The 27,195-nt window shown below is 40.6% G+C and overlaps 1 protein-coding gene across 3 annotated transcripts in view; it reads right to left on the bottom strand.

Moving 5' to 3' along the window:
- Positions 1–27,195, bottom strand: part of ATXN7 (ataxin 7) — a 138,000-nt gene that overhangs the window by 41,806 nt on the left and 68,999 nt on the right. For all 3 annotated transcript variants that reach the window (XM_059161416.1, XM_059161419.1, XM_059161417.1), the window contains one exon: positions 8,148–8,252. In XM_059161416.1, the coding sequence (XP_059017399.1) occupies positions 8,148–8,252 (105 nt within the window). The remainder of the gene's footprint in view (positions 1–8,147; positions 8,253–27,195) is intronic.

Here is a 27,195-nt window from a genome sequence, read left to right as displayed (position 1 = left end):
ACACTGCTTATTACATAACCAAGGAAAAAAGGTAAAATTCTATTAGCTAGGGACAAAGTGGTTCTTTACTTGATACTACTAAAGTCACACAAAAAAATTAATTAGCACTGTTTGGCTTGTGACAAAGAAAGCTGAATTCACTGCATTTATTTTGTATCACTCTACTTGTGATGACCAGAAGTTTAGGTCAAATGGTCAATTTCAGATTTCCACTGAGAGTTAAACTGAACGTCCACCTTGATCTCATTCCCGTTTTGATGTGTCTGCTACGGTTAGCTCCCTTCCCTGACTTAGCCCTGACAGCTGGAGAAAGACCTGGCGTATGTCTCAGAAGCAAAAGAGTTAATTATGTTTGGCTCTGCAACAAGTTTCAATCTTTATACTGACTGAAGGAATAAATATGCCAACCAATTCTCTAAAGAAGCTACTGAATGTTATGGGGCTTAAACAAAAAGAGGAGGAGCTTGGCTTTGGACTACGAGTATTTAGGGTTAAACAGAGTAGGAGAACAGGCTGAAGAGAAATTCAACAACTATGCTAAATCAATTACCTACTACCATTACGTCTTCAAATTACTGAATGTTCTCTCTGAGGTAATGGGTTTACAATGCTGACCCAGCTACTCTACGCCAACTTTAAAGTTCTACCTGAGCTTGGACATCTGTCACTAATGATAGTTTTGTGACATGTGGAATTCATTACATCTTCCCTAGATTTTCTTTTAACTCTATACATCCTTATTACATGCAAGAGAAATGGATATGAGCCGCCAGAAAACCTGGCCTGGTATGTTTTATCCATGTGAAAGAAATTTAATTTAGGGGAGTTTTATTTGTAAACTGGGAATAGAACTATCCACTCGGATAAGAGCAGGAAATGAGACAATACATACAACAATGCTTTGTGAATCACCAAATACTATTTAAAAAATCATCATTAGTCTGTGGACTTTTAAAAGAATGGAAATCCTGAAAAGATTAACTATCACTAAAAGTTTCAAAGTAGTAAAAGGCCCAGATTATGAAAATGCAGTGGCCAAATTTAGCCAGCACACTGGACAGAAGAGAGAAACATTTTTTTTTCTTTATCCAAAAATAAAGTTACTTAATAGTGAAATAAAATAACTCATTCAAATTACCTGAAACTGTTACTTTCAACCAGATGGCAAAAGGGGAAAGGTGTTTTTTATTAAACAGCAAAACCTCTGCTTTGTGATGTAGATTAATTCAATCAAAGGATAGCAGTCACCGGTCACAACTATATGAAATGCTGTCAACAATGGCAATCAGCCCATCGGCTCTCACAGATTAAGACTCATTCTGCTCATACACTAACATTCTTTGAAACCAATTTAATTAGCTCAAACAAGTATGAGTACTTTCTATTTACTCATTTTCTGATGAAAATTACATTTCTGAAAAATATAATTTATGCTGCCATCTAAAAGAACCCAAGCGACCTCAGTGCACTTCACGGAATGTGTGCGGCTGTTAATTTTGCAGGATCGCAGTATCTGCAAGTAGAGAAAGCTGTAAGATCACAGCAGTATTTCTGCTAATGCTACTTTCACAAAGTTAAGAAAAAGCCAGACTTGTAATATTCCTGCACCCCCACCCCCATCTATGAACAAAGATCTGAGAGAGGAAATGTGTTTTACAATGAGGACCAGACTCACACACCGCTCCTGGTGACTGGCAGGGGCTCAGCACATAATCAATACATAATACCAACTGATAAAAGACCAAGGGTATTCGTTCTCTGTGATTCTTCTGCAGATCAAAATGTGACTTGAGAATCTGCTTCCTAGGCATGACGACTTCGTAGGGTTAGGGCTGGCCTCAGCGGACAGCTCCTTCAACAGGAGAGGAAACCAAATCCAAGAGCTGGAGCTGGTGTTTCCCAAAACACAGAGTAGGTTTCACTTCCCATCATTAATAACATTAAATCTCAAGTGATAACTTACTCCTTTTCCAAATCTCTTTCAATTCTTCTGATAACAAACATCACATTACTGGGTGGATAATACTTGCCTAAAACGTGCTAGTCTCCTCTTCCACAAAGGGAGCAGGCCTCGGGGTTCAGAGCTAGCACCGGCAAGAACATCAACAAGGAAATTTAATCACCTCCTCACTTTATTTATTTTTATACTTAGCATCTATGGCAAACAACACCAGTCTTCCTGATGATGATTCTGGTAAGGTTTTCTTTGCAAAGGATTTATTTAAATAGAAGTGGTATGATATAAAGAAAAATATTAAGTGGAATTATGTAAGCAAATCATAAGTAAAGAACCCAACTGATTAAAACTGGGAAAGGTAGCACAGGCACATGTGACTACGAGGCCTTGCTCAGGGACTCAGGGCTGAGCCAAAAGGTGAACAAATGGGTCAACTTAACTAACCTGGGGCAAACTACTTTAGCAGCAGACATTCAAGTAGGGTTTCCATTTCTTAGTGGTTCTAACTACGGCACCTGTCCGAGCTACATCAACAGCATTCACTTAGCCCACCGAAGTAAGATCACCTCACGTCTGCACAAAGACAGGTTGAGAGGAATTAAGGTATTTTTCAAACACAAACTCAAAGAGAAGCACAGAGCAAACAGCAGCAAGCACATGCACGCAGCGTGTCAGAATCACTTGGGAAACTCTTACAAAACAGAACCCCAAAGGCACCCCACAAATCATCAGCCAATCCAACCTGTTCAGATCCACAGCCAGTGTACAGAAACAGGACTACACATTTTATGCTATTCAGTAGCCAGTTTAGGACCAACACATGTGTTACTAACTGAGATTCCCACTGTGGTAAACAACCTCAAAAGGAGGATACTTCTGGCCCTATGGAATGAACGTCACCGTCTCAGCCCTCCTCTGTACTCAAAGATTTAGAGGCAATTAACAGGACATTTCCAGCATGTAATAAAAAAAAAGTTAAAAATCAGTTTAAAAAAAAAACAAGGGCCTCCTTTCGTGCCATCCTTGCTAGACTCAACAAATTTCTGAGTGCCAATCTATGTCACTCACCATGCCAGGCCCCGGGACTGCAGAGCAACAACCCTGACAGAGTGGAGGGATGTGCTGGGGTCACAGTGCACCCCGGTCAGCCTGAGGTTTGGACTCGGTCTCCAGAGTGGTTGGGAATACAGATTGCTAGGTCCTATCCCACAGATTCCCATCTAGGCGGTCGGAATGGTCCTTGGGAAGCTGCCCATTTAGAAAGCTCCTCTCTGATTTAGATGCACAGGAGGTTTGGGATCCAATGATTCAAATTATACTTTTAAATCTGAAATTAACAGTTAGGAACATCTTGCTCTCAAAAATACTGAGTAACTAAAGGAAAATATGAAGTATCCTGGACTACTTCAAAACATTAAAACATCAAGAAAATACGATATTACTATGCAGTTTCCAAGAAAAAAAAAAAAGTTTATATTATGAAAGCAAACAGGTCTATGAGAAACTGGTAATGCCACAATGACACTACCATCAATCCACATCATCGCGCATATGGAAATCCTGGGTAATCGTTAGCTCCCAAAAAGGTAGTTTGGCTAGCAAAAAAATAATATTATCTCTTACTACTCTTGGTAATAAGCTGCTTACCAATTCACAATAACATTATCACCAACACAAACCAATTTATAAGCCTTGTTGCTATTGTGGCTTCCTTCTCTGCCCTAGCAGCAGTGGTTTTAAAGGAACTGCCTGTTGGAATTTATAACAACTGCTCAGTTGTTCATAAAATCACAGATGATTATCAGTAATACATTAATTCACAGAAGACTGCCCACACATTTTCACCAATTTCGTGCAAGGATAAAAAAAGAAAATCCCTCCATCGGCAGATACGGATTCTTCTGAATACCTAATAACCAGACTATAACGGCCACTGGGAAGGATTTTGAATTTGAAAACTGTTTTTGGTGTTAACATGTAAGAATGGGCCTTTGGGAATTACAACAAAAAAACACATGGGTTCCCCCCAAAAAACTTTTCCTATTATAACCTCTATCCCCAAGGATAGAAGAGACACCGGCAGCACTGGGAACACTTCTTGGTACTGGAGACCCTGCCCACCCCTCCTTCCCTCCAGGTGAGTGGTGTGTCGGTCCCAAATCTCTCCAGGGTCATCACATGGTGCCCCCCTCCACTTCGTGCAGTTGCACCCAACCCCCTACATCTTCAAATGTCCTAACCTCCTGTTTGTTTGCCATCAGCCTTCTCCTTGGTGCTGCCTCACAGAGGGAAGTCCTTCAACATCTCCCAGCCAAAAACCTCTCTCAGAACACGTGGGCCCCACCTTCCTGCTAGGAACTCTTCTCTTACAGCTTCAATATTTCCCTTGCCACCAGAGGGACCAAGCTCTCCGGTGCAACCACACACACACCCAACGGCTTTATCAGTCCCATCCAAGCCCCTGCGTAGCCACAGAAGGTATGAGAGTATGTGAATCTTGCATTCACATCTTCTCATTTACATGTCTGAAGTGACCACCATTTGTTTCTCCTTCTACAAGTATCTTATCAGAAAATACTGAGTGGACTAGGTACTGGTACAGAAAAGGAATAAAAATGTGATTTTTATGGGACTCCCTCACCGCTGCCCCCAATACAGACATTCTTAAAGAGAGAATGAGAGAAAGAAAATCATCTCCATAAGGTGCTAGAAAAACTGGGTTGAAGTGCTTCTGGAAGAGGGGACCAAAAGGGCCCTTTGTGCTTGTGAAGTCCTGTTGAGTGAGTCCGTGAGCAAGTCAGTGAGCCTTGCCCCAAGCTGCAGCTTCGGAATTCACACTGCCAATTGCCTTTTGCTCCCTTTTGCTCCACTCTGTCACCCACCAATCCTCTCTGGAGGACCATTAAGTCATCACTCTGGGGCTAAGAAACCTGAAGCACTTCCCCAATGACACATCAAGGCCAGGGGGTCTAATGGGCACTGAGGCTCTGACAGCTAGTCCCAGCCTGTCTCTGCACATCGCTCATCCACGTGTGGGAACATCAGTCCCGGCCAATGAGGACTCCATTCAGTCATCCCAGACAGCGGGGGATTCCCTGCCTCTGCGCTTGCTCACATCATTGCTACTGTCAACCTAAGACCACTAAATGTGGCTGTTCAGCACACCAATTGTGAAGTTATACATGATAGCCCTATCTATCCCCATCAAAACACTTCCTGTTTTAGGGGATTAGGAGTGATTTTTTAAAAGTCTTTTCTGGACATCCAGATGGCCAAGAGACGCATTAAAAAATGCTTGACATCACTCGGCATCAGGGAAATACAAATCAAAACCACAATAAGATACCACTTCACACCAGTCAGATGGATAAAATTAACCAGTCAGGAAACGACAGACGTTGGAGAGGATGCACAGAAAGGGGAACCCTCCTACACTGTTTGTGGGAATGCAAGCTGGTGCAGCCACTCTGGAAAACAGCATAGAGGTTCCTTAAAAGTTGAAAACAGAGCTACCCTACAGCCCAGCAATCACACTACTGGGTATTTACCCTAAAGATACAAATGTAGTGATTCGAAGGGGCACGTGCACCTGAATGTTTATAGTAGCAATGTCCACAACAGCCAAACTATGGAAAAAACCTAAAAGTCCATCAACAGATGAATGGATAAAAAAGATGTGGTGTGTGTGAGCGCGCGTGTGCATACACACACACGCGCACGCGCACGCACACACACACACACATACAGACACACACACACACACACACACACACAGAGGAATACTATGCAGCCATCAAAAGAAATGAGATCTCGCCATTTGCAATGACGTGGATGGAACTAGACGGTATTATGCTGAGCGAAATAAGTCAATTATCATATGATCTCCCTGATGTGAGGAATTTGGAAGGCAGAGTAGGGGCTTGGGGGGGCAGGGAAGGAAAAAATGAAACAAGATGGGACTGGGAGGGAGACAAACCATAAGAGACTCTTAATCTCACAAAACTGAGGATTGCTGGAGGGTGGGGGGTAGAGATAGGGTGGTTGGGCTATGGACATTGGGGAGGGTATGTGCTATGGTAAGTGCTGTGAAGTGTGTAAGCCTGATGATCCACAGACTTGTACCCCTTTTGCAAATAATACATTATATGTTAATAAAAATAATTAATAAATTAAAAGTCTTTTCTGCATCTTCCACAATGGACATATGTTACATACCTAAAAACTGAAGGAAAACATCTGCATATGGGACAACAAATCCATTCTACTCTTCAGAATCACCTAACCTGAAGGCAATTTTCTCCAAGAAGCCTTTTCATCGAAAAGCAATTTGTGTTCCTCCTTGTTCTTAAGGCCCTGGACTGTTTTTTGACATTAAACACAAACCTGCCTGTATCCACAGTTGTACTTTTCTCTCTCCCTCATCCCTATTATGTATCAGGCATTGCATGAGGAGCTTTACCATGTTGTTTCATTTATGGTCACTGAGAACCTATGAGGTTGCTATTACCATTCTGATATTGTAACAAAGGAAGCTGAGGTTGGGAAACTTGCTCAGGGCAAATGAACAACTTATGGTTCTTGCCAGTTTAAATTTAAATCCAGTCTAGTTTGGCTTCAAAATCCTGAACTTCAAAATACTTGGCAATTGATTAACTGCCTTTTCCAATACTAACCTCTATGACTCTTTATCAGGAAGATAGTATCTTACTCACCTTTGTTCTCACTTTAGAGCCTACCCAGGGCTTCACTCAGAATCAGACACTCAGAAAACCTTTTTCTGGTTACTAAGGGAAAAAAATCGATTCCTAAGGGAAAACATGGTGGGATGTTGATATGACCGCATGCCTCTTAAAATAACTGTTGTCCCAACAACAAGCCTTTTTAAGTTTTAGCCTTAAAATGAATCTCAAAGCCATGCTGTCTCCTCAACTCTAGGGTCCCACCTTAGCCTTAGTCTGTTACCATGTCTTGCACCTTGAACTCCTCCCAGCTTCTACCCTTCTCCTACAATTTATTCTCTGCAAATTCACCAGTGAGGTGGACCTGTGTTACTTACTTTCTTATAGAATAAGCCATACAATGCCTCCAAGCTGCTTCTTACTCTGCCCTTCAAGGCTGTGCATGATCAGGGTCTGATCCCTGCCCACAAGGGCAGACCTCTCTAGTCTCTACTTCCCTCCACTAACTACCCTCAACCTACAGCGGTCAGCTGTACACCAGCTCTTCCCTCCATGTAAGAATGCACTTATTCCAGACTGCCACATGGGTGGCTCCATTCGATCACTTACAGCTCAGATCACCAGGGTCACCTCCTCAGAAGCTTTGCTTAAACACTCTATCTATAGAAGGATCCCGTTGTTATTCTGTCTCAAGCTTGCATCTGTAGTAACAAGGACAATGAGGAAACAACTCACAGTTGTTTAAAAAGTATGTCTAGTTAGTTCTGCCTGTCTCTTAAGCTAGGTTGTAAACTGCAAGGAGGTAAATGTGGATCATACTCTACACATCCCCATGCCTGAAATAAGGTGTGCCCTCAAATACTTCTGAGCTATTACTGAACCCAACTGGGTATAAGACGATGTCTTTAGGTGCCATTATGACAAAGCAAAACCATCTTATTTGGATTCTTCCATGATCAAACACCCAGACAGCAGGCCTAGAGCCTAGAAGCCCAGGGATGGCTCAGGGGTTCATGAAATCTCCAAAGACACACTGCTTCATTTCTAAGTACATGTGCATTTTAATGGAAAAGATGTGATAGTTTCATCTCATTCACAAACTGAACATGATGTCAAGCTGGATTTAGAACTACTGAACTTGGAAGTTTCAAAATCAAGAAGACATGTATCCACACTGTGTATATATAATTTTACCAACCACTAAATTCACAACCATGAGGTCTGGAAGGAAATAAACCTTTCACTATGCTGACTCAATATTTCAAAAGAGATTTTATAAAATATATTTTTCCTTGTGTAACTTCAATAAATTAGAAAATACACATCACTTTTAATAAAATTCAGAAAACATCCAACATCTGATAGGCATTAACCCATTTGATCAATTAGAAAGCCTAGCTCCTGACAGAGGGATGAATATTATAGCCTATCCATGCTGTCACTGGCCTTCAGTTTAATCCTGCTTTACCTTTTACCCTCTAATAATGATTTTTAAATGGTTAAGCACTTACCGTAATGTGATTGAAATGCCTGCGGTTTGACAACCTGATTACAGTCGTTACACACCACCAAGTAGAAATCATCGTGGGCTGGACACAGACCAAATATTGGCATGTCTGCAACAAAGTAAGAGAGTATCACTCATCTGGTTCTGATTAATATGAAACCATTTAGCTCGCAATACTTTCTAAAGCTCCTGCCTTAAGATGAAGTACACCAGTTTAAATACTACTCCAGTGACATTTAAAAGTAACTGATGTGCCACCATAACTATTAAGAGAGAAATCAAATCAGGCTTACAGAAACACTGTTCAGAAAGTTAAAATAAAACACACCCAAAATCATCAGTATGAGGTGAAAGAGACAAATCTATTAAAATGCAAACAATGAATACACTTACACAATAAAGCAACTTTAGATGAACTCCACCAAGGGTTATGGGTAAGAACCTGTACCACGTAAAATGCTTAGCAATTCATAAAGCTGTATCATCTAATGGTTTTGTTTAACTATGCATTCTATTCCAGCCATCTGGTTTCTGAGTTCTATGGAACAGTTAAGAAAGGAAGCAGAGGTTTCACTGAAGAGTAAAACTGCTGGTCTGGTCAGCATGTAATATAAAAAAAATTATTTTTATACTCTTTTTTCAGGTCACAAGAACCTCTAGTCCTTTTGCTCACATACTGATGTCCCTGAACTCATGGAACTTTGGTACAAAAACAGTATTTCACACATTAATCTCAGTTCAGTCACTAGAATAGGGCAAGATACAAGTTAGACTCTTTATGGTTAAGAAGTTAATTAAAATACAAATGTGAAACTAAACTATCTGCATGTACACAGAAACTGAGTGTGACTTGATATTTGGTAATACGTGGTTAACTAACAAGTCCTAACCATGAATAATCACTTAACAATAATCTAGGTAGGGAACAGTGCTAACATTTCAGATTCAGAATCTAATCTCTTAAATATTTCAAAATTGGTGAATTTAGGGGTGCCTGGCTGCCTGAGTCAGTAGAGCATGAGACCCTTGGTCTCTGTCTAGGTCGTGAATTCAAGCCCCACGTTGGCACAGAGATTTAAAAAAAAAAAAAAAAAAAAAAAAAGACAATTGCTGATTTTAAGTATTGTACACTGTCTAGAATATCTGCAATGAATGGATAATTAGCACATTTCAATTAGACAAATAGTTTAGTAGACCAAATACCAAGTTTAAAGGGGAAAAAAGATCCAAAACTAATTGGCATCTGTTTTATTTCCTGTAAGATCTGATTTCACATTTTCTCCAGCTTGGGTGATCATGGTAGTTTTACAGGAAAAAAGAAAATGCCCTGAGGAGATGTAAAGTGATCATAGTCTCAAAGCATCAATGACTGATCTAATATCTACACATAGATATAGCTCAGATTTTCTTAAACAGTTTTTATTACACTGAATTGCACAGATTGCAGGCTATAAATTTGAAATATACCAGGGACCAACAAGCTTCTGGGACGCAATGGCAGCACTGAACAGTTTCTAGGTGCTATGATCTCATTCTTTTCTCACAACTACCTAAGTCGATACCATTACAACCCCTCTAAAAAAGGAGGAAACTGATTCACAGAGAGATGAAGAAGTACTTTGTCTACGTCAGTAGCCAGGATTCCATTCTGACTCACAACAATGGCTTGGATCTGGTCCCCTGAAGATCAGAAGAACCTGATTTCTAGAAATTCCTTCCAGTTTCCACCTCCATTAAGTTGGAATGTTAGAGCTGAACACCTCTGATAAACTGATTAGATAATGCAAGAAGCTTCTATCTAGTAGACTATGGACTTCTGTGACTAAGCTTAATAATTTAATGAAAAATAAGAACCAAACAAGGTGCTATTTTCCTTGAAAGCATGCCCACATTTAGTTAAAAATAGTACATGTGGGAGAAAAGGAAAGGTTATATCCCTGCAATGATCAACACGTAATAAGCCATTTTCCATGGCTACAATTTCTTGACATGACAGTTCATTTTAAAAATAAAATGTAAGTAGTTCCCTTTAAGTTCCATATACCCTGTGCTAAATGCCTCCAATACAAGACCAATTAAGAGAGAAAATCTGAATTACAGGACACAGCATTCATAATTTACAGCTGTGAAGTATGAAATGTCTATAAATATCAAATCAACAGTTTAATTAATGAAATTGACTCAATTAGTTTTATTAATTAAATGGTAGTTAAAACAGCATTAAATTAAGTGGTCTCACTTTAGATTTAGGCAATGTGCTGGTTTTGTGTGGTTTCCCACAGCACTCAATGTTAAGCAATGCTGTTTAAATATATCACTTTCCCTGAAACCAATACTTTGGGGAACGAGCCCCCTCCAACCCCTTTATAAATAAAACAACTTTAGAAAATTAAGAATTGTACCAATCCATTCAAGTAATAGCAATTCAACCAGCAACAATAACCTTTATATGGAAAACTGTTCTTTTTTGCTGTGATTCCTTTCTTCCTTTTGTGAGATTCAGAAACACTAGTAAAAATAAGAAGGTAGGGTTCATTCTGTAAGGGACCAGGAATCTATACTTCTGGAAAAACTTCAATTTCCTCAATAACTTAAGACCGTGTGCAATCAATGATGAGGATGAACAGTTGGCCTTTACTGAGCGACAGCTATATACCAGGCCCTGTGCTAAAGACTTTTTATATGGTCTTTCCTACAATAAAATCCTCCTTTTACTGATAGAGACATAAACTTGTCCACTATCACCCACCAAGAAAGCATAACCAGGACTCAAAATCAGATGTGCTCCATGAGCTCAGTTCTTAGTATCTCACCAGCGTATCACACTCCCTAAAAAGCCTGCCTGCGTGCATGTGTGTGTGCGTGCATTGGTGTGTGTTGTGTTGTGTTCACACACGTGCACGATACACACACACAATCCCCATGGAAAGAAACACGGCACACTTAAATCCAATTCATGTTACCCTCAGAAATCAGGTTCCAGCTATGAAAATCTAAAGCAACTTTAATTTTAGCTTTCTAAATTCTTTACTTTCAGAGATCCATATTTGGAAGTAAGCTAGAAGATACAAAATAATTTAAATAAAATGTCTTTAGGAGAAAAAAAAAAAAAAAGAGTTCTATATCCTTTTTCTGTACTGGGACATTCCAGAGGCCTTAGCAACAGGAACAGAATGTGGAATGTTGTGGCAACAGAGAAAATGAAATTTTTGTGAGAGACAGTATGTATGTTTCTGAATATTTTTAAAGCGTAAGTTTATAATCAGCCTATCTACAAATTAACATAAAAAACTTGCCCAAATGCAAGGAGGTAAAAGACTGAATTACTCTGAAGAAAAAAAAAAAAGAAATAAGAAATAGAATTGATAAAAATTAGTTATTATTGAATTTTTTTTAAAGTTCATAAAATATACTGTAAACATACAACTTAGTCTATTATATACTTCAAAATAATGAGAAGTTTTTAAATTGTACCTGGCTCCATGGACTCTGAAGCAGTTTGAAAGAATGGATTTTATTGTGTGTAAGCCCTAAATCTTTTTCAGGATTCAGGTCACTCCAATCTTCCATTTAGCAAGTAGCCCAGCACCCACATTTAGGCCATCATGTACTTTGGAGACCCCAGGCCAACACACTGGGAAAGGCTGGGTTTAAGCACATGGACACATGAGCATGTATGCAGAACCTCCACAGGCAAACGTAGAATGAATGCTCTTTGCCGAAACCAGACCCTAAGCAGGAGGGAATGTATTCAGTTACTTTGGTGCTACTATCCCCATTCTGAGAACTGAGTCCAACAATAGAACATGTGTTTTGTAAACAAAGCATTCTACCTTTGCAGTACCCTGAGTGTCTCCCTTCTCCCATGCTCCCCAATCCCCACATGCCAAAGACTCCTACATTTCCGTCTCTAGCCCAGATGGCTCCTGAGCTCTGTCTAGACTCATATATCCAACTGCCTACTAGACACTGCCATCTGGACATCTTGTATACATCTCAAAAGGAAGAAGCATGTCCAATAGAACTCCACTTTCTACCCTGCCCTGTTCCTGCCCCACAAAACTTTCCCTCTCTTGGGTAAATGATTATCCATTCTCCTTGACTGTTCAAAACTAAAAACCCTGGTGTCACCTCTGACTCCCCCTTCCCTCATGATTTTCAGGACACCAGCATGTCTGCTCGGCTCTACTCTAAAATCTGCATCCACTTCTATTATCTACGCCACTGCTGTAGAGCCTTCCATCAGTACCTTTCTGACCGGCTCTGGAAGAAGTCCATCTATCAGCTGGTCTACAGTCTCTTCTGCATGGCTGCCAGAGTGACTCTCTGAAGTTCTCCAGTAGACCACATCACTACTATTAACATTTCTCTGGTGGCTTCCCACTCCTCTAGGAATAAAATCTTGGCCCTTACCTCAGTCCCCAGGGCCCTGCCAGATATTCATCCACCTCCCTCTCACTTGTACCCTGATTCCCTCCTTGCTCCTCTCTCCTTGGCTCACTCTGCTCCGGGCACACTGTCCTCCACTCTCTCCTAGACCCAGAAAGCTACTTTCAGCTAGGCTCTGCCCTTTCTCTTCATCAGATACCTAGTACATTCACACACTGTCAGGTCTGGTTCAGCTGTCTTCTTGTCAAGGGGCTCCACCTCTTCCACCCCCCAATTAGTTACTCTCCATCACAAATATCATAAGCAGAGTGGCTAACAGAGAGGATCACTCCCATCACTCTAAATCCAGTGTGTCCTTGGGCAAGTCTATAAGCTCTTCGAACTTCATGTGTCAAACGGTAATGATAAACAGTACCTAATTTACTGGGCACTTCACAGGTCTGAAAGATTAAGAGAGTTAACATAGGGCACCTGGGTGGCTCAGTCAGTTAAGTACCTTCAGATCAGGTCATGATCCCAGCCAGGGTCCTGGGATCAAGTCCTGTATCAGGCTCCCTGCTCAGCAGGGATTTTGCTTCTTCCTCTCCCTCTGCCTTTCCCCCTGCTCATGCACTCACACTCTCTAATAAATAAAAAAAAAATCCTAAAAAAAAAAAAAAACCAACAATAGTTAATACATGCAAAGCTCTAGGAGGCCTTAGACAGCACTCAAGCAACAGACCCCTTCCCAGCCTGTGAGACAGGAGTCACACACCCACACTACTGCTCAGAAAACCAAGGTACACAAACATTAAGACCTTGTAAGTTAGTAAGTAGCAGAGTTGAAATTTGAACCCAGATGTGTGGGGCTCCTGTGCCCTGGCTGTTACCAATGTTCTCCCAGCAACACTGCCTAAATCTGCCTCCTCCATGTCACTCCCACTGCCGATACCCATGGTGGTGGCCACCACACACCAGGACAGGTGTCCTCACAGAATCGAGTTTCTTCCCTTTTCAGGCTCCTCTACCCAACTGCCAAAGCTATAAACCTATAAAGCATCAAAGCTGTTCCTCTCCTTGAAGACCTCTGCTGGTTCCAAGATAGGGTTGGGATCTCTGACTAACCCCTCCTCAACCAAGGCCCCAGCACTCTGGCTTCTCCCATTGCTCTGGCCTGAGGCAACCTGCTCCAGTCTCACGACTGCCTGGCCTTCTCAGAGCCTGCCTTGTCTTCCCACAATCCTATTTTTTGGCCAGAACAGTTCCTGTAGCATGCAAAGCGTTCCCCTCTTCCTCCTGGAACTCCCACATTTAGTAAGAACCAGTTCCAGTGCCCTCTCTGCTGTGCTCTTACTCACACCATTCATTATCCCTCTGCAGCCCTTCACTCACTGATTTATGACTTATGAACGTAAGTTACATGCAGACAACTCTGTAAGTCCTGCCTGACAGATGACTCCTTGCCTTCCTCAGCACAGATCCTGAAGATGAGCTCTCGCTGGGTGCTTGTGAAGTTAACAACCAGCACTGAGAACTCTTCCGTAGCTTCCAGTTGCTCTTAGGATAAAAACTGGCCGATGAGGCCTTGACTTTCTTCAACCTGCCTTTCTCCTCACTGGCTCTTTGCAGCTGGCCCTTCCGGCCTTTGATATGTTCCTGGAGCACATCATGCTCTCTCCTGTCACAGTACCCAGGTACCTGCCGCTCCATCTGCCTGGAACCACCACCTTCTCCACATCATCACCTGGCTTATTGCTTTACTCCATTCCTTCTCAGCCTTGAGGTCATGGTCCTGGAGACTTGGCTAGGCAGACCCTGTTACATGTTCCCAGAGCAATGCCTTAGTTCTTAGCCTTGCCACAATGCACCATGCCCAATTTTTAACAGTCCATCTAGCCGTGTGAACCTTGAAAAAGTTCTGTATTTGTCTGGCTTCCTGCTCTAGTGACAGTGCCTGATAATGCCTAACTTGACCAATAAGAAGCAGCAAATAATGTGTGTCATATATTACCTGATGAATAATAAGTGAAATATTAAAGTCCCTGTGGGGCCATCATAAGTCAAGGTTATAATTAGGCCTTTATGTCATTGAATGACAGAGTCATCCACTAGAATTGGGCATACCATTTAGTGATACACACATTCAAGAGTGAGAAGGTTTCCCTTGAACACATATCAATCCCATTCCTGGAGGCCACTTTGGGAAAAAATATGCATTTCAGGGTCCGATTCTCAAACATGCACATCAGCAATTTCTCTTTCGCTAGTATGTCAGCGCAGTAGCTAAGGGCAGTTGTGGCGTCACTACTTGGATTCAAGTCCTTATTCTTCCTCTTATTGGCTGTTTGACCACAGTTTTACATTATTTAACCTCTTTGAAGATTTTATTTATTTATTTGAAAGACAGAGATCACAAGTAGGCAGAGAGGCAGGCAGAGGAGGAGGGGGAAACAGGCTCCCTGCTGAGCAGAGAGCCTGATATGGGGCTCGATCCCAGGACCCTGAGATCACGACCCAAGCCAAAGACAGAGGCTTAACCCACTGAGCCACCCGGGCACCATTATTTAACCGATTTGAACGTCAGTTTCCTCGATGGTAAAATACGGTTAACAGGACCTATATTTCAGAGTGTTATTTTGAGGTTTAAATGAACTATCCACGGGGAGCACTCAGGGCTAAGCATGTTGTAAGCACTCAATAAATGTGAGCAAAAACACAAAAATATATACATACTACCAGTGTCTGCTGCAAGGGCCCCAGCTGTAATTAAACTCACAGAAGATTGATACATACACAAATAGGGACTATTTTACAATGGGAGCTGAATTCTCCAGTGGTCTCACGCTCCTACTGCTGGCTACACACTCCTCCCTGTAAGTGACAAAAGGCAGCGGGGCAGCAGCAGAGGCTCGCTGGCACCCCTCTCCCTGTGGAGGGTCAGGGCCCATGCTTCAGAGTTTAAGCTATACCTTTGCAAGCCAGAAAGAATGCAAGATAAGTGAGGAAGCCACATGGTAGAAAAGGTCACTGGCACGAGTGTAGATCAACTTAGGTAATGGCAGGGGGGAAACAGATCGAAGACAGTGATCCCTAAGGGCTGATGCAACAGACTGAGACACAAAATGTCTGTGCAATGAAAATGGGGGAAACCTGGCTGAAGACAAGCTCTGGAGGGCCATGTCAAGCCCTCAGGAGATTGTGCGTGCAGTGTGAGGCCAAGGAAGGAAACCAAAGATGGGTCCGCAGCTCCTTCCTCACTGCAGCTAACGTGAACACATGGACCATGGGAGACACTGCTGGAAGAACTTTGTTTGCAAAGACAATAGAGCTTCATGGTTAAAGGCACAGCCTCTGGAGCCAGACTGGCTGCATTCAGATCCCAGCCATGCCACCTACGAGCTCAATTTCCTCACCTGTAAATGGGTCAAGTAATTATAACCACCTCGTAAGTTGTTGAAGGGACCTACAAATATAAAATGCCTCAACAGTACAAAGTATTTTAAAATGTGAGCCATTTTTTATCATTTTCCCTATCTCTGCTCTCTGGCCTTAGATCTAAACATTAGCTATGCTCCCTTCCACCAATTCCAACCCCCACCCCACAGCAACCAGTGATGTTTTTCCATCAAAATAATCACCCAGTCTTCTTAACACCTTAGTAGTTCTCCAATGTACTCAGAATGAAAACCAATGCTTAGAAGGCCTTGTGTGACCTCTGCAACCTCAAGACATATTATTTACCCTATAATTTCCACTCCAGAATTCTCATCTCCTTGACAATTATTCCAATATGCCAACCAATTGCTGTCCCACCTCAGGGCCCTTGCTAATTCTGTTCCCTCTGTCCAGAATGCTTTGCCTGGCTGGCTCCAGATCTCAGCTTATATTCCAACAGAAGGACCTATCCTGACCACCCCTGTTTGAAGCAGCCAGAATTATCTTCAGATAATTCTTCTCTTTACTCATTAGTTATTTCTTATTGTGTTTTGGCTCTTTCCCTAAGAGGTAAGCTCCATCACGAGGGTAGGTATCATACCTGCCACAGCATAGTGCCTGGCACACAGCAGGTGATTAATTAATTAATCAAAAAATTAATTAATTAATAATTTGAGCAAGCCCTCTTCATCAGACTTCCCGAGTTTAAATCCGAATGCCATCATCACTCACTAGGAGTGTGGCCTTGGGCAAGTTCCCCTGCTTTGGTATTCTCATTCATAAATCAGAGATGATGCTAGTAGCTAACTTAATGGGTAGTTACAAGAATAAAGCTAGTATACATAAAGCTCTTAGAACTGTGTCTGACATGTGCTAAGTCTGCCTTATCTATTTTGATTCCAATTATTCCTACTTTTACTGTCAGTGAACTACACTGGTCACTGCTTCCAATCTCTGCCATCTATAGCCGGCACCTCTTATGGTATTATGTATTAAGTACTTACAGGCATCATGGCAAATACTCTATATACATCATTCATTTATTCATGCATGTATTGAATCCCTGTGACGCCTAGACACCACTGGAGTGCTGGATAGGTATCAGTGAACAAAAATCACAACAAGAAATCCTAAGAAGCATTAATACATAAGGCAAAAGTAGTAAGTTTATAGGTACTGAATGCTTCCTATGTTCCAAGTACAGCGTTAAGTATTAAGTCATTTGATCGTCACAATACTACCTGCCTTTCAAGGTTAGTATCCCCACACTTAAAAAAAGCAAGAAAGGCACAAGATTACCTGCCTTAACTCACAGAGTCAGTAGACAGAGGAGCCGGGATTTGAAGGTGGCTTTCAAAAGTACATGTTCTTCTCCACCTCAGGACACAAGCCTCTCCATTATTCAGTGCCCTCCCTAACTCTCTCAGGATATTTCTGCTCTTCTGCCTTTAGTCAAAGTCAACCAAGGCAACCTATCAGAGAGCAGACTGCTTAATCTACCTCTGGATGGTCTGCTCTCATTGCTCCTCAAGGGTTTCCTTAGATACTAAGACACTCAGCCCTGCTGGTGTATGAAACACTTCTAAACAACCTGACACACCTGGAAGGCTGGTCTGCAATACTAAGCTTTTACTACAGTCAGCCCCAAATTTATTTCAAATGCTAACTCTCAATTCTAGATAATCAGAAGTAATATCAATAATCTAAAAAAAGTTTTTATTTGCTATTAAATGAGCTTTAATATCTCAACTGGGAAATGACAAAACAGAATTTTATTTCTAACTTCCACACCCTCTCCCAACTTAAAGGAAACGAGACTTCCTTTGACCATAAGATGTTAAACAATGGAACCAACTAGGCACACAAAGGCCAATCAATAGCCTGCTAAGATATATGTGGTTTGGGGCCTTATGTAAAAGTAATCAATAAGGACTGGATTAAAAAAAAGAAAAATGACATGTTTTAAGTCAACAAGTAATGAACCAAACAGCAGAGGCCCAAAGAGTTAGATCAAAGAAAATGGTCCTAATATTTTGAATCACTATGAGTGGCCAGCCTTACAGTGACCCTCCACAGATAAAAGTCACACAAGTGCTAATGTTGTCACTGCTTGTACTGGAAGTGAGATACAGTGCCTGAGACAGAAGAGAGGAGGCAAATAGCAAAATCCTAGGAAATCTGCGTTAGGGAAGTCACGTCAGGCTACAAGGGTGACCAACTGGACAGTACCCATGACAAGCTGTCTTATGTGTACCTTAAGCTACTCAAAATACTGTCAGTAAATTCTGACCTTTCAAATCAGAACCCAAGCCTGAAATGCCACATGTTCTAAATCTGGAGATGCCTGCCAAAATCCTTACTGAATCTGATTTGCAACACTGCCATTCAGCTAAGCTTGTAGCCCATGGGTAAGATGTGGGCTAAAACAGAGGCTACCCCTTTGCTGGTACTGTAATCTCAAGAGAAGTACTTAACCTCCAAACAATGGTATCTGTCTCCACAGATTGTTGGGTTAAATTAGACAACTCATTGAAATGTTTAACTCTATTCTAAATACAGTTAAGGAGAATATATATAAGGACTCAATAAAGAGTACTGTTGATTTTACCATCATTATTATTTCATGACTCAATACCATTCCTCCTTTTGTTCAAAAGGCAGTCAATACAACAACACTTTATCTGCCAGTATCTTATATGCAGAAAATCCATGGCTCTCTTGTAACTAAGTACAGCTTTAACTATGGAATAGCACTGCCTACTGACCTGTTTTTAAATGGTTGGCCTTATACAGACTATACCCTGGACCAGAAACCAACCTCAACAAATTCAAAAGATCTGAAATCATACCACGTATGTTCTTTGTCCATGATGGAATCTAATCAGAAATCAGTAAAAGAAAGATAACATTAAAATTTCCCAATACATGGAAACTAAAAAGACATTTCAAATAATCCATAATTGAACAATGCAATTAGAACATTAACAGACTAAGGAAAAAAATCATACCATCATAAATGATGCAGAAATTTTTAGGATAAACAACCACCACCTCATATTCACCTCACTCATGTATAACCACCGCTATTCATAACTAGGAATAGAAAGGATTTCCTTAACTCGACAAACAACATTTACCAAAAAACACCTACAACTAATACCATACTTAATGAAGAAAGATCATATGCTTTCTTCCTAAGCTCAGAAACAAAGCAAGGATATCCACTCTCACCACTGCTATTCATTTTTTTAAGATTTTTCATTTATTTATTTGAGAGAGAGAGAGAGCAGGAGAGCAGGGGGAAGGAGAGAAGGAAAAGCAGACTCCCCACTGAGCAGGGAACCCAGTGCAGTGCTCAATCCTGGGACTCCCGGATCATGACCTGAGCTGAAGGCAGATGCTTAACCGACTGAGCCACCCAGGTGCCCCTCGCCATTGTTATCTAGCATAATACTGCAAGTTCTAGACAGAGAAATAAGGCAAGAAAGGGAATTAAAAGGCATACAGATTGGAAAAGAAGAAATAAAGCTGTCTCTATCTGCAGATGACCCAGGAACCTACAGAAAACCTCCTAGAATTTACCAGTTTAGCAAGATGACAGGATACACAATTGCTTTAGTCTGTTTGGGCTGCTAGAACAAAACACCATAGACTAGGTGGTTTATAAACAACAAACACTTACTTCTCAGAGGCTGTAATGTCCAAGATTAAGGTGCCAGCGCATTCCGTGTCTGGTGAAAAACTGTTTCCTGGCTCACAGTCCTCTTTTCCGTATGTACCCCATATGAACAGGGGGAGGGAGCTCTCTGGAGCCTCTCATATGAGGGCATTAATCCCATGGAGTTTCCAATTCTCATGACCTAATTACTTCCCAAAGGCCAAGTATATTAGTCTGTAGTTTCAGTCTTTGGTTTCGGTTATCAGGGTACCGGTCTCAGCCACTTACTTTGGGGATTAGGTTTCAACATATAAATTTTATTTATAAATTACAAATATTTTGCCTATATACAAAAACAACACACAAAAATCAATGGTCTTTCTACATACTAGCCATGAACATGTGAAAGCTGAAATTAAATGGCTAGCCTTCAGCTAGCATGTTAAGCATGATATTTGCTTTACAGTATAGCGGAGTATTATTCAACAGCCATGTGGCTGTGATGAATATAGCAAACTAGAGATCCGTATCTTTCCTAAGTACCTTAAGGGGATACTATAAAACATAATTAGCTCGTATTTATAAAGTCTTTAAATATCTTACCAAAAAACATGTCCCAGAAGGTTGACTTTTAATAGACAATGAAAGACAGAGACTTTTAATAAATGTCAAGTTTGGTTGAGATTCATCAAGTTAGAGAGAAGATGGTTATAAATCCTCTACCTTAATGATCACAATGAAAAAGAAAGTACATACAACTCTATGTTCACCCCCAAAGCCCCCTGCAGCTTAAGTATGACCCATGGACCATACTCTCCACATCACCAAGAACCTGGTTAGAATTACAGAATTTCAGGCCCTGACCCAGACCAACCAAACCAGAGTCTGCTTTTTAACAAGATTCTCAGATGGTTTACATAAATGTTTGAGATGTGCTGAAAATAGAGCATCATATACTTTGGACCAAAAGCTGAATAATGTTACCAACACTGGAGAAATTATTCAAAACATAATTCAGATTTTTTATCTGTCCATCTATCAATTGCATCTTGAGCATACTTGCTCAAATGTATATTACTCAAGTTTAGACTAAGTATATGTGCATTGTAAATTATAATAAAGTATACTATATACTATACAATGAGTATATTAGTCTGTAGTTTCAGTCTTTGGTTTCGGTTATCAGGGTACCGGTCTCATAAAGAGTTGAGAAGTGTTCCCTCTTTTCCTATTTTTTAGAAAAGTTTGTGCAGGATGGGTGTTAATGCTTTATACATTTAGTAAAATTCACCAGTCAAACCATCCGGGCCCCAGGCTTTTCTTTGTGACAAGTTTTAAAGTTATGAATTCAAATTCTTGTACTAGGCCTATTTGGATCTTCTGATTCTTCTTGAGTCAGTGTTGGTAGTTTGGTAGTGTCTTTCTAGGAATTTGTCCATTTCATCTAAGTTATCCAATGTGTTGAAACATAGTTGTTCACGGTATTCTTTTATAACCCCTTTCTGTTCTGTGAGGTCATCTAATTCCTGATTTTAGTAGGAGGAATACTATGGTGAAATCTAGCTAAAGGTCTGCCAATTTTATCAAAATCAAAGCCCTCCGATCTTGTTGAAGTATCAGCTTTTGGCGTCACTGATTTTATCTTTTTTTTTTTCTGTTCTCTAGGTCATCTATTTACACTCTAATCTTTGTTATTTTCTTCCTTCTGCTTGCGTTATGCTCACTTTGCTCCTTTCTCTAGTTTCTTAAGATAGGTTAAAAGAATGATTTGAGATCTTCTTTTTTAAGAGAGAGGTTTACAGCTTTAAGTTTACCCTTAAGAACTGCTTTAGCTGTGGTGCAAAAGTTCTGATACATTGTATTTCATTTTCATTAACTTCAAAGTATTTTCTAAATTTATCTTGTGATTTCTTCTGTGACCCACTGCTTATTTAGGAGTGTAGTTGGCTTAACTGTGCATTTCCCAAATTTCCTTCTGTTGTTAATTTCTAATTTTACTTCTCTGTGGTTAGAAACCATACTTTGTATTTACATGATTTCAGTCTTTCTACATTTCCTGAGGCTACCTACAGATGGTCCTGGAAAATATTTCATGCACATTTGAGAAGAATGTGTATTCTGCTGTTCTTGGTTAATCTAGGTGGTTTATGTTTTTCAAGTCTTCTATATCCTTGTTGATTTTCTGCCTAGCTGTTGTATCCATTCCTGTAAGTGAGTTATTAAACTCTCCGGCTACTATTGTTAAATTGTCCATTTCTCCTTTTGGTGTCAGGTTTTTTTCCTTCATGTATTTTGAGGCTCTGCTGTTAGGTACATGTATCTCTATTATGGTGATGGACTGACCTATTCATGATTATCTGCCCTCTTTTATATCTAATGACATTTTTTAAAACTCTGTTTTATCTGGTATTTGTATGCCACTCTAGTTCATTTGTTCATTCTTACTCTCTCGCTAATGTCTACACCCAACATGGGGCTCAAACTCACAACCCCCAAGATCAAGAGCTGCATGCTCTTCTCAGTAAGTCAGCCAGGCATCCCTGGTCTAGTTCTTTTTTGACTACTGTTTGCATGGTGTATTTTTTCCATTAACTTACAACATATTTCTTACTTCGAACCTGAAGTATGTCTCCTGTTGCTAGCATATTGTAGGGATTTTTTTTAAAAAAATCATCTTCTGCCAATTTCTGTTGATTAGCAATCTGTTTACATTTAGCATAATTACTAGAAAGATAAGATTTACGTCTGTGATTCTAATTTTTTTCTAAATGTATTGAGTCTTTTGTTGTTGTCATTTCTCCATTATTACCTCCTTTTGTGTTAAATTGTGTAATTTTTTTTTTTTTTTGAGAGACAACAAGTGCAGGGTGGGGAGGGTAGAGGGAGAGAGACAATCTCAAGTAGGCTCCACACTCAGCATGGAGACTAATGCAGGACTCAATCTCACAACCCTGAGACCATGACCTGAGCTAAAACCAAGAGTCACACACTTAACTGAAGGAACCACCTGGGTGCCTTCCTAGTATACCTTTTGGTCCCAAATTATTAATGGCTGGCTTGGGGATTACAACTAACAACTTCAAACAATGGAGTAAAACCAACTTAATTTTAACAATATATAAAAAAGCTTTGCTTTGACATGACTCCAATTTGTATCCCACCCCACCCCCACCTCCCCGCTGCTGCATGTGGGCCATATTTTGCTGTTTCTCTAAAATTCTTGTAATTTTTTGTTGAAGACTAGACAAATAATATAATGTGGCAACTCTGGAAATCATATCCACCTGCCCTTGTTCATTTGTTTAGCGATTTACCTGGTCTAATTGTTGTAAAGTCTATATTCTCTGTTATGTGTGGTGAGGGCAAAAGTCTGTGTGCAGTTAGCTAATTATTAGACAGGGATTTCCTTAAAATTTGTTGAACCAGTGAGTCTCCCAGCCCTTGCCAAGGGGCTCTATGTGTATGCTGGAGCATACCTTCAATGATCTCGAGCAAGCATTTTACAACTTTTCTCCAGCCTTCACTTCCTACTTGCCTAGAGCCTCAAGGTCAGCCAGAAGTAAGAGATTAGTGCTTTCTCAGGTCCCCCAAATGACATCTTTTCCCCAGTGTTTCCCACTTAGTTTGTTGGTCAGGCTGTAGTGAGCCTCAACTGGTATCACCACCTCAGACAACTGCAATGGTCAATAAATGCTGCTAATTTTCTTTTCTTTTTTTTTTTAAATAAGCAGGGCACATAGTGAACCCTGAGCCTGCGCAAGTAAAGGCAAGTTCTGGGAATGGAACTTTTTAGGGAGCTAGTACACGGTTTAAAGAGTGACAAATGCCTGGGAATAGGACTTTGGGGGGAGTTCCAAACCCCTTCTATCCCTTCTGGTAGCTTCTAGGCTGCTGGTTTTCACAGTTATCATAGTTGTAGGGCAGTTGGTTTTCAAAGTTACTATGGAGTTGGTGGTGGGGTTTGAAATAGAGTGAATTACACTCCCCCAGAGTCTGCTGCATTTACAGAGACTCCACTTTCTTTCTTGTGTAAGAAATCAACATATCCCTCCAGTCTTAATTTTCAGAATGCTGACAAAGTTAATTTCGACAATTCTTGACAGTGTTCTCACCATTTTTATGGAGGAGAGATTTTCAGGGGTCCTTACTCTGCCATTTGGAAGTGCTTACTGCAAGAGTATGATCGGACTGTTCACTATTATTTTCAGCACTGCTCAGACTACAGTGTGGAGAAGGGAGGTTCATGGTTCAAAGCAGAACTGAGAAAACCAGACAGGATCTGTTTGCAATAGTACAGCTGAGAGACACGGAGTAGTCTGGAGTTGGGGATGGCAAGGTGATGGCACAGAGAAGATTCTGCGACATTTAGAAGGAACTGTCGCCATAACTTGGTAATGGCCTGGACACAAGAGTGATGTAGAGAATGACGCCATGTCTCCTGTCCCGTAGAACAGGATGGATGAGTGGCACCAGTGGTACCAGTCTCTGAAAAGGAATTCTGGAAGAATGCCAGGTCTGCGAATGAGGAACATACACTTGGGACTTCTGAAATCTAGGTACCTCTGAGACATCAAAAAAGATGCCGAAGAAGCCTTCATCCTGAAGACTTCCCCCCATTTTAGAGAAATGTCCTATAAATTCTAAAACATTGGTTCCTCCATATGGGAAAAAAACAAAACAAACAAACAAAAAACAAAAAAACATAACAAACAGGCAAGGCATAAATACTAAGTTGTCAATAATTCAAGTCACCCAGGAATTAAAAATATGGTTCCAAGAATGATGAGAACCAGGCATAAATGCCTAAAACTACTCACTCCTTACACTCAAGTAAATTAAAGCTTTCCCCAAAGGCAGCTATATTTAAAGTGAAATAAAAATAAAGATAAATCTTCCCTTGTGTCTGAAAAGATGCTATTGCACTAGTACACATGTCAGTTTAATGTTCTCATCGAGGCCTGTGAAAACAGCTCAAATCAATCAGATTCGTTCAGGCCTCCACTCATTCCACAAATATTAGAGGCTTCCTAATTGACGGCACTTGGTCTGACCTGGGAGACAGCTGGATCAGACTAGGTCATCAAAGTGCCAGTTGTTCTTTTGGTCGTAACGCCGACTTCCCTGAGTATCACACATTTTTAGCTCTATAACCATTTCCAGTAGTCCTCCCATTCATGCAGGAAACTCACTCGTACAGCTGCTGTCTCCAGGTGGGTATGGGGAGGGGAGAGACTTAAGGCACACTAAGGGGAGAAAGAAAGAGGAGTGCTGACTGCTGGTTAATTACTTCAACTCCTAATCTCTCCTAATGTTACAAAGGCTTTTTCTGTGTAAACAGATTAGGTGCAGTTTATTACTACTAGGAAATATTTAAGTATCTCAAGTTCGTTCTGACTGTTAGCTCATTTCTGCTTCAAAAAACTCTAGGAGCTAATGGGCAATACCTTCACCAGAAAGCTTCATGTGTTCTCTTATCTCAGTTGTACTTCTTTAGACTGTGCAGCTGCATTCCTTGTCCTTCCAAGGCAAACTGGTCAACACACCTGAGCAAGGTACTCAAAGCACAGTCTCCACAACCGTGTGCAAACAGATGTGGTTGGCAGATAACACCCTGCGTAGCCACAATTCAGAGCGATGCCTCAAGTTAAACAACCGTTTCTCCTCAGTTGTTTGTTTGTCTGAGTGCTTCTAAAGTAAAACGTCAAACAAATGTTTAAAATGCAGTATGATAACAATAGTCACTGCATCACACATTTATTGCGCACTCACTGGGCTACACAGTGTACTCAGCTCTTTACACGCTTTATGGCTTTATGTTATGTAATCTTTGCAACAACCCTGCAGTAGAGGTACTATTATTAGCCCGCTTTTACAAATGAAGAAACAGGCATGGAATGATTAAGTAACTCAGCCAAGGTGGCACAGCTGGCAAGAGATGGGTCTGGACTTAAAGGTGAAATCTAGTTTACTCCAGATCCTAGTCTCTAACCAACACAATGACATGTCACTGGTTAGAGCTTCATTCCCTCCTTCAAAAGTATTCGCTAAGGGTCCCACTTTTATCACCTCTGGGCAAGAGTAAACAAGAAATACAAAGATCCAACCCTTGCGGAATTGACACAGCTTCTGACATTATGAGAGCTGTTTCCTTTAAGACACTTGGGTGGGCAAAACTGTTCACATACATTACTTTATACATAAATAAAACTCACCACTGCCCTAATAAATCCCAATTACCTTAAAGTAATGGTATATAAATATTACACTGAAAACAATTTCAGTGGATGTGGGTGGGATCTCAATAGGTTCAAAAGAAGTACGAAGCATTCAGCTATACTCTTAAAAGACTAATATGACAATACGCACTCTCTCCCCTCATTCAACACATCACGAAGCACTTAAGACAACACAGAAAAAGAACTTCATGTACTAATAAATGGAAACTAACAAAGTAAGCTTTTTCACTCCAGTAAGCCTTTATTTTATTTTAGTTAACATATTTCTGTCCTCCCTCGTTTCAGAAAAACAGCCAACGCACTGCCTTATTTACGTCTGTGCTTATCGGTAATGACATGTCCATATCTCTGCAAACAGTTGGTTAATTAATTTGTACCCCTATCTTCTGGCAGCCTGCCTGTGCAACCGAACAGCAAAAATAATTATACTAGGCTAAAGTGGGAACATTTTCACTCTTCTTTTTGAGATTTCTTATCATGGGGCTTGTTGCCTTTTTTTTAAAAAATGGGTTTGAGTTGTAGGATGCTTGCAAATCAGATTAAAGTTATTAGAAGACCATGTTTCCATTCTTCACTCCAGCATGAATAAGCAATCAGGAAGAAAATGAACAGACTGAAAACTGACCAAGCAGTCAAAGGCATAAAACTGGGCTGAGTGGAATCATGGATGAAGACAAATCAAGCTCTACTGCAGGAAAGACCTTCATCTCTTTCATTACATTAATCTAAGATTAATCTATCAACACAAATTTACCTAGAACCTACCACAAGCAATCACCAAACTCCATGTGAAAGTCAAGTAAGAGATCACTGGGATCCTGTACCTGACACCCAAATCACAGGATTTCTAATTAGGGATCACCTTTGAAACAGTCTCCAGGGATATATGTCTAGTACTTCAAGGCAAACACAACAGTCCCCTGAGCCCAGCGTAAGCCAACCTAACATATAACTCATGTTATAGTTTCCTGCATGCCTGATGACTTTCATCTGTCTTGATTTTAACAATGGAGTTCCATTTTAAGAGAGGAATTGGTTAGTTTCTAACATCAGTTGAAATCACCCTTGAAAATGTCTCAGACACCACGTGGAGGACATCCAGGAGGTCCCACACAGCCAGTTGTGTCCCTGATGTTAGAACAGATGGCTGTTCCTACCAAATGAAATAGATGGCTTGTTTTCAGGGGCCTTACTGTACAAAAATATCCATGTAATTCAACACCAGACTCACAGGACAATGAGATGCTTGCACTTGGACTCAGTTCCCACAACCATCTCCAAATAAAGGAAAAGCAATCAATATTCATAATTGTGTGCTTACTATGTTCAAAACACTCTTTCAGGATGCTGAAGGT

Source organism: Mustela lutreola, chromosome 2, assembly GCF_030435805.1.
Source record: "Mustela lutreola isolate mMusLut2 chromosome 2, mMusLut2.pri, whole genome shotgun sequence".
In the NCBI taxonomy this organism is placed as follows: domain Eukaryota; kingdom Metazoa; phylum Chordata; class Mammalia; order Carnivora; family Mustelidae; genus Mustela; species Mustela lutreola.
Note: the sequence above shows the minus strand (reverse complement) of the source record. Positions and strands in the feature narration are given on the sequence as shown.